The sequence below is a fragment of the Perca flavescens genome, chromosome 14 (assembly GCF_004354835.1).
Source record: "Perca flavescens isolate YP-PL-M2 chromosome 14, PFLA_1.0, whole genome shotgun sequence".
NCBI classification, from domain to species: domain Eukaryota; kingdom Metazoa; phylum Chordata; class Actinopteri; order Perciformes; family Percidae; genus Perca; species Perca flavescens.
Genome location: NC_041344.1, coordinates 25,247,027 through 25,255,734, shown reverse-complemented (window position 1 = coordinate 25,255,734; position 8,708 = coordinate 25,247,027). Strand labels below are relative to the sequence as shown.

The 8,708-nt window shown below is 39.8% G+C and overlaps 1 protein-coding gene across 1 annotated transcript; it reads left to right on the top strand.

Moving 5' to 3' along the window:
• Window positions 1-1,145: 1,145 nt before the first annotated feature.
• On the top strand, window positions 1,146-7,625 carry nrsn1l (neurensin 1-like). The gene is made up of 4 exons (XM_028598255.1): window positions 1,146-1,228; window positions 3,645-3,717; window positions 4,615-4,767; window positions 6,165-7,625. Exons 2-4 carry the CDS (start codon window positions 3,658-3,660, stop codon window positions 6,573-6,575), a joined length of 624 nt encoding a protein of 207 aa, XP_028454056.1. The 5' UTR covers window positions 1,146-1,228; window positions 3,645-3,657; the 3' UTR covers window positions 6,576-7,625.
• The last annotated feature ends 1,083 nt before the right edge of the window (window positions 7,626-8,708 follow it).

The window sequence follows — 8,708 nt, the reverse complement described above, 5'->3', positions numbered from 1 at the left end:
ATTTGGGGCATTGTCATGGTGCAGGTTAAAACAATTGGCAGTTTGGAAAAAAAGTGAACTGACTTGCTATTTAGAGGTAGTTTGCAGAAGACAAGGGTTCAAGACGAGGTCATTCAAAAGTTTGAACCAATTTAAAAGCACCTGTGGCCAAACACCAAAACCCCTTCAGACTAGACAAACGTCAAAGGGATAATATCTGGACAGGTGACAATGTGCCAGGGGAAAGGTTCCAAACCACTCATCCTAGCTGAATACCTGACAGCAGTGCTACACCTAGACTAAGTCATAAATATATAGGCAGTCTTAATCCAGCTTTCATATAAAACTGCTAAATATTCCTTTAGGCGGGCGGTGACTCTTTGGTATCCAAAGCTCAGTTGAGTGGCTAATGCTTTAATCTTATACACACACATATATTTTCTGTTTTTTTTCTGCAGTATTTTAAAGTTCTGCTGTGATTGCTATATTATATTATGTAGAAGATATATATGATGCACTGAGGAATAAAGCCAACTTTGACTCACTCTGAACAACTCTGGAAATAATATTTAAAAGAACAAATAGTGTTGTCGGGTTATACTACTGATTGATACCAGTGGGAAAGGAAGTCTAAAGATATTTACTAAAGAAAATGTACTAATACCATGCTTTAGAAAAACACTTGGTTACAAGTTAAAGTCCTGCACTTCAAATCTTACTTTAGTGAAAGTATGAAAGTATAACCACAAAAACATAGGCTACACAAAGTATAAAAGTAAAAGTACCCATTGTGCAGCCAATAGGCTCATTAGTTGTTGTATTATTATACAGTATATTATAATATTGATCATTACTATTAATGCAGAAACGTGAGTTGCAATAAAGCACATTGTATTGTGTTTGATTAACTGCATAACAATGCACTGTATTACATATATGCATTATAGGTTTTTAAAATCCCCATCTGCCTTAGAAACTAAAGTCATCTACAAAGTGTTTAAAAGTGACAAACCTCTTTAGAACTTTTTAGTAAACTAACTGTGGACGAAACTCTTTAAATTACCCCTCCGATCCAGATGGGGATGTTAACAGACATGTGTCATGTATTATCTAGAGTTTTTTTCTCTCTATTTGCACGCATGCTCAGTGTCTCCGTTCGACAGATTCACATCAGCAGCAGCGTTGGAGATCCACCGGTCGGACAACACATGGATCCCCAGTGAGAAGAGCGGGCACTCCGGCCAGGGGGGTAAGACTGAGTCCGTCACACGTTGTAAACTCGGTTAGAGCGAGAAGAGGAGAGAAGGCTCCGGGTGCGGAGGAAAAATAAGCAAGTGAGCCGCTGTAGATGAAGTGCTATGGAGAAAAGTGTGACATGGCCGCGATGACTCACTGCTGTTCCGTTAGTTTCTGCCCATCAGTTTCTGACCGCCATGCCTTTTAATTCTGCCTGTTGTGAAAGGATGTGATCAAAATACATGTATTGTCTTAGTGGTAGACTAGGGAAGCAAAGCTAAAATAGAAGAAAAAATAAACAATTTTAGTATGGGACACTAAAGAAACCCTGTTGCATTTTCGGGGTGCGTTAGGATCCAATGGGTTAAACAAATTGCGTGAATTTGTGTTTTGTTTTTTTAACTGGGCTCTACTGTATTTGGGCTTCCCTCGCCTCTGAGTCAGAAGCGAAAGTTGGGGCAAACTTACTAGTACCATGGACAGCGCTCCTCTGATTAAACAGTCGTCTTTATGGGACTAAAACTGTTGTACCACTGTATCAGTAAAGGATACCGTGCAGAAGCATTAGAGTAAGTTTCATGCGTTTTATGATCATCAAAGATCAGAAATCCATCTGTAAGCCATCTGAAATATAAAGAAATCACTTCAGTATTCAAGACCAATGAGTTTGGTACTTAAGAGCCCAATCCATCATAGTATACCAGTCAGCGGTTCACATATTTATTTAGAAGCATAATTGCATATTAAACAGCTTTGGTGAAAGAAGTACTCAGATTATTTACTTAAATAAAAGTGTCAATGCCAAAGTGTAAAAATACTAAGTAATAGTAGCCTACAGCACAGTACTATCAGCAAAATGTACTTAAAGTATCAAACGTATTCGTTTTGCAGAACATTTAGTACGATGTTATTCTGTATGCCATTATTAGATTGTTAAGGCTGATAGATCCATGTATAAGCAATATTTTGCTGGTGTAGCTGTTTGAGTTGGAGCTAGTTTTAGTAAAGTGGTTCCCAATTTAGGGTCCAATCCAATCCAAAGGGTCTCAAAAATTAATTTGCGGGGTCATGAGCTGATTATCAGTTCCATCAAAGACATATTTCCCCTCTAAACTTCAATATTTAAACTTAAAATATTTCATAATAAAAGCAAAGATTTGAGAAAAGTCAGAAAACTACAGCTACAACTAGGCACTGCTTTGTTGGGAGCCATTGGTTCTATTTTCAACAATGTGCTGTATGTTATGGCTTTATCATAATGTGAATCTTTGAATTGAATCTTAAGTCCAAAGTAAATGTTTTTAGTTACTCTCCACCACGGGAGTCACTAATCAGTGCTCACATAAAGTTGTCCATTGAAATGATGTATTACGTAATGAACTTTGCTACCTCATTTTCTTGTGAATCCATCTTTCTAATTGTGTTGACATTCAGCATGAATAAATCCAGAAAGGTCAGGTCATTTCTTTTATAAGGAAAAACAAACCAGACAAAAATAAATGGGATGTCAATACCTGTATATAGGTTTAAGGTTGATGAAGTCTGGCCACAATTAGCTTTCTTTGTAAATGCTGTTTCTAAAAGCTTTACTCAATACGGTAAAAGCTCAAACAGCAGCAGGTAATTTAGGAATAATTCATGACAGCCAAATGAAATTGAAGAGTTTGTTTATCTGTTTGAATTAGCTTTCTTCAATTTGGTGCCATTACACGCAGGCTCTTTTGTTTATTTTTTTTTCTCGCATTTTTGCATTAGTTTTGTTTATATCCCCACAATTTCCATTCATACCAGGGCTTGTAAACACAAATCACACTGGCTCACAAAAAGCTTGTTTAATTGGACAGAGTTTGGTAACGACTCATCCTGTCTGGTTCAAGATCTGGGCCACCGAGAAGGGTACAAGCCTAACGTGGCCTACCTGAGCAGGATGTTCTCGGTCGGTGATTACTGATTTGCTTGTCAGGATTATGTTTGAAATTGCAGTCAGGTTAAACTCACTGTACAGTACAGACTGCGATCAGCCATGTGGAGCCGCTAAGAGAAACCGTTTGAAGGCGAGCGAATGAAATCAATCAATCAAACCGCCTCAGGAGAATAACAACAGAGAGACGTGTGCAAATGTGTATAAGAAAGAATAGAGTCTGCACGCTCTTGCATCTGTGTGACTCATCCGTGGGTGGTAATAGAGCCACCTAGGGCCACAGTAGCCGTCAATCGTTCACATGCGGCAACAATAACCGGTGCGACCTGACGGACGACACAGGCCAAGATTTATAACCAGCCTTCTTCAGGGATGGAGGCTTTTATAGAGGAAAATCCATATTCAGCAGATAAACAGTGTTTGTGTTACAACAACATCTGTACATATCAATCTGTACAGGGCTCTGAATATGTGTTACCTACAGAATGTTTCTCTCTTTCACTGCAAGTCTGCAAGGTCTGATGGCGCTGTGCTCGGAGGCCTGTGTCTCTGGCTCAGGAGGAGAGTCCTCCGGGAGTGAGGTGAGCTTTTCCTGGGTGAAAATCTTGTTTAATTTGATTTTATAACAGTTAAAATAGTTGTATGATCTACAGTGGGCAGATAGACTGAGGACATCTGATACGCTTTAAATTACAGCCCACATATTTCAGTGGAAACCATTTGTACATATAGGGTTCCAATGAAATACAAACTTATTGTCATGTCTTGGTCATGACAAGCTGACATTGCATTTGTTTGGGATGTCTTTGTAATGACAACTTGACATTAACCAGGATGACATTACCAGAAGATGTCTTTGTCATGACAACTTGACATTACATTTCTTTGGCGTGTCCTTATTAAGACAACTTGACATTAAACAGGATGACATTATGTCAAGCTGTCGTGACAAAGACATCCTCTGGTAATGTCACTTTGATGAATGTCAAGTTGTCATTACAAAGACATCCCAAACAATGTCAACTTGTCATGACAAAAACCCAATGACACTTAATGACAGAAGTCATAAACGTTTATGACTTGTTTAAAACGTGTAAGACACGTTCATGACAGTGTCATGTCGTAGTTATGACAGTGTCATGTCATGATTATATTGATACCTTCAAGTGAAGTGTTACCAAACTATGTAAGGACTTTTTTTTTCTCCCATGTAATATAATTCAATTCAATTTTATTTATAGTATCAAATCATAACATAGGTTATCTCGAGACCCTTTACAGATAGAGTAGGACTAGACCACACTCTATAATTTACAAAGCCCCAACAATTCCAACAATTACAGTAATTCCCTCAAGAGCAAGCAGTGCGACAGTGGCGAGGAAAAACTCCCTCTTAGGAAGAAACCTCGGACAGACCCAGGCTCTTGGTAGGCGGTGTCTGACCTAATGTGGTCCCTTTGTGCACAACCTCCTCCCAGGTGGGTTCTAGCTGTCTTCAGTTTGGGGTTCGTTCCTATCTGCACCACTTCTATGAGGAGTGCTCGTCCTCCATGTGGGAGAGAGACCCCGAGGATCCGGGGTTCGCCCAGAGCCAGAGGTCAGCCCTGTGGTGGAACTCAGCAGTCTGGAAGGTAGAGCAGCTACACTCTCCACTCTGCTGACATCACTCACCATCATGTGGTGGTGCACTTTCACTGTTCAGCCTCTCTCGCTGATCTTGCATTAGATTTAGATAGATTTAGATTTAGATTTTTTTTTTATTGATCCCAAAAGAAAAGGGAAATATTGGTGTTGCAGCAGCAAAAATATCAGACACACAGCACACATACAGAGTATACATTAAATAATAGGAAACAATATACATTAAATAATAATTGAATACTACACAAGCAATATTTAAAATATATACAATTTGGAAATAAAATGTACAACTGATTCAACAGATATAGATAAAGTTAATGTACAAGTTGGGGAGTAAAAATGTACAACTGTTTCCCTAGTAAAGTTAGGAACATTATTTGTTAGTGAAACGTATTGTGTATTTCGGAGACTCTCCTCCCCCGAAAAAAAACAATAAAAACACCCCCATAAGTCGGTCGTTCAAGCAGCAATTACCAGCCATATTTCAGTTTATAGTGGCGGTGCCCTCTAGTGGCCGTATTATCATGACAGGAGCAAAGCAAGAAGTAGGGTGACGATGTATAAGAGAGAAAGCCAAATTCCACGTAAGGAGGTAGGTTGGGTGGTGGATGGATCCAACAAATACAGGACCTTCACCCATGAGACCATGGGTTCGACCAGGGGAGATATGTCACGTTCTGCGTCACGTGTGTAACCGGAAGTGAAATAACGTAACAAACGTACAGATTTTAACCCAAACAATAATTGTAATCTTCAATCAGGCATTTCAATTACATGCTATTTTGAGTCTTACTGTGATAGAGAAAGCCTTCAGTGAACTCCCCTTTTCAACAAAACATGAAGATCCAGTTGAAGAAAAGTTGTAATATTGTATTTAACTTTATTTCAAGATTCTTTTCCCCTTTTATTTCCAAGATTAGACTGCCAAACTCCCCATGGACTGCTGTCCTCGTCGCTGTTGGTCGGGGGGGAGGGCGGCTGCAGGGAGAGATGTTCCACCTCTGTGACACATGGTGTCACCTGTTAATTGTTTTCACCTGCCAGCATTAAGCTTCACCAGTGTAATAATTCAAAAAAAAAAAAAAAAAAAAAAAAAAATCTCTGTAGTTATTTTATAATGTGCAAACAGTGCATTTTAAACTCTGTATGATGAAGTGCAAGCAGTGGTGTGGTGGTATTTGTAAAGGTGAGGGATTGCATGTAAGCCCCCTGCCCATTTGGCAATTTGGATTTTTTATTTTTTTGCATCACAGACAACAAAATGACCTTTCCTAACAAGAAGTGAAGAGCACTGAGAAAATAGGACCCCCTGTAGAAAAAAAAAAAAGGACCGGGGCTGCACATAAATCCACGTTTGGTTTCTTTCTCTGTCTCCCTGTCGCTCCAGGTGTCCTTGGTCCTGGGTCTCCTGATCCTGACTGCAGGTATTGCCAGCCTGTCAGTCGGTTACTCCACCCCTCATAAAATCGAGTCGTTCGGAGAGGGGGAACTGTTCTTCCTGGACAGCCGTGCTGTCAGGTTTAACAGGGGGCTGCACCTCAGCACCGCAACCGGGATCGGGCTCTGCTGTTTCGGCTCGGCCCTGGCGGCGATGGGGGTTGTCTTTTGGATCCTCCCCAGGGCCAACTTGAAAGAGAGGCTGTTCCACAGACCGGGGGGAGGAGAACGGAGAGAAGAGTCATGGTCAAAGTGTAAGGGATTTAGGTATCCCGGGGATGTGGTCACTAAGCCGCCAGGTATAGAGGGGAAGATACCCGTCACACTGTCGAAAGTGGAAATTGTGCAGTCCACTTCTTAAAAAGTATGCCTGCTGAGCTACATTGTGTACAGGCTTTTGTTCTAGTCTTGGGGCCTCCTTTACCTGGTCTTAACATTGGTGTTGAAGGAGCCAAGTGTCATTTTAGCATGCAAATTGTTCAAATGGAGGTTGTTTTGTGATATTGCAGTTAGACTAAAAAGACCTGGGAAACACCAGGATTTAAAAGGGTGATCATCAAATAATCTGTGCAAATGTTTCATGTAGAGTTCAACTCTGACACAATAATTTGCGCCGTCTTGGCAACACTCACCTCTAAAGGGATGGAGAGCCTGAGAGACAAAAATAGAGCAAGTTATCATAGCTTATTAGCTATATTGCACTATCCACTTTTAGTTAACCGTCCTGTTAGCAGATAAACTGCTCCACAAAAGAGGAATGGTGCAGACAGTTATGAGAGGAGTCCACGGTACAAATATGTAATTCAAATAAACTGTATGAACTCATTGTACCCTTTGTCGACCGGGCTAAGCTAATTGGCTACCTGACCGATAGGAAGATTGTGAGCAGGGAGTGCAAACAGAACAGTAAAGAGAAAATAGAGAGAAGCTCCTGGAGGTATTGTGACGGACTAATGCTAGCCTAGCCAAGCTGGTTATCGACAGATCTGTAAGATCTGGAGTTTCTCCACAAAGAATCATGCAAAAGCACAACTAATCTTGTGTTTAGCAGAGATTTGCTCATACGTTTCTTGGAAATTTATTCATTCAGCACGAAAAAAGCATAAAAACGACTAATTGACTAAAGAAATCTTAATCGACTAGGACCAAAAATGACCGATTCGTTGACTAATCGACTAAGAGGGGGCAGCCATAGTATGTTAAAGACATATCTGGCTTCAAAAGCAGAACTTGATCTAAATAGATCATCTATTTGTTTTAATAAAACAAAATTAAAACATATAAATGAGGTGATGATATTGCATAGATCACATAGAACACCTATGTTTCCATTCACGTGCACACGGATTGCAGGACATTAAATTTGCCGCTCACATGCAGAAGAAGGGTTAAGGATAAAAAAAAAAAAAAACATTACCAATATCTACATTTTCACATATCTCCACTAATGCTGTTCCTGTTCCCTCAACACATGTTGATGCATGATGCATATGTACTCACCCGCTCACTGACACACCCACACACAATTCATGCCCCATTGACAATATCACCTATTTTCTCCCCACTGTAATCTGGCTCTGTAATTGCTTGCAATGTGTCTCCAGGCAACAGCTGGGCCTCAAGTGCTCCATATTCAACTCCGAACAAAGACTCTTTTCTGATTGGCCCAGCACTTCCCCCCTCTTTAGTTACACTCCAATCAGAGTTTTTGTGTACAGGCTCACACAGTGAGTGGTGAAGCGGCGGGTCACGTCCACCTGTTTGATCAGGTCCTCCGGTTTAATGAAATTAGCTTGAATAATAGATAGTACACGTTAGAAAAGAAATGTAAAAAAATAGAATAATCATGATGTCCTGTTGCTTAACTGCACCCTATTCCATTGGATGTTACTATTGATGTTTGATTGTTTTGTTGTGTTATTGGCTATGATGAAGATAATGGAATAAAATAAGGATCAAGTGTCACTAGTGCATAACAATAAACTTGTGATTGGCATACCTAAATGCATTAGGCTTTATTAGTGTTTGGTTCCATTTAATCAATCTGTTCCACAATGGCAAGAATTTAATCAATCAATCAATACAACTTTATTTATGTTCAATCAAATTGCTCTTAAAAGGGTTAAAAGGGTTGCATGTAGTGCTGGACCCACTGAAGAATAAGATTACTTCTTCTTTTAGCTGCTTTAAGCTTCTTTAAGTCAGGTTTTGGTTCTCCAAGCCACACATTGCATGAACTACTCATAAAAATAAATCCTCTCTTAAGTGGCATTAACAAGTGATTCCTGATTTCTGACAGCAGGACTGAAACACGTTGAACTCCTGAAAAGGTGACATTTTAGAGATAAAACCTTTAAATCACTTAAGGTTTTTGCCAGTGTTTTGCGAGCAAGGAATGACAACAAGAGCAGCACGTGTAGCCTAACTAGAAGTTAGCAAAAGTGAGTACTACATGCGCAATATGAAAATTTATTCATATAATTTGCCTGCGAGA

What these genes read in the sequence shown, in the direction of transcription:
- nrsn1l (XM_028598255.1), top strand. Translation starts at nt 3,658, where the DNA reads ATGGCGCTGTGCTCGGAGGCCTGTGTCTCTGGCTCAGGAGGAGAGTCC. An exon ending in GAGAGTCCTCCGGGAGTGAG is followed by an intron (nt 3,718 to 4,614) that starts GTGAGCTTTTCC and finishes ACCTCCTCCCAG; the next exon opens with GTGGGTTCTAGCTGTCTTCA. An exon ending in GGAACTCAGCAGTCTGGAAG is followed by an intron (nt 4,768 to 6,164) that starts GTAGAGCAGCTA and finishes CTGTCGCTCCAG; the next exon opens with GTGTCCTTGGTCCTGGGTCT.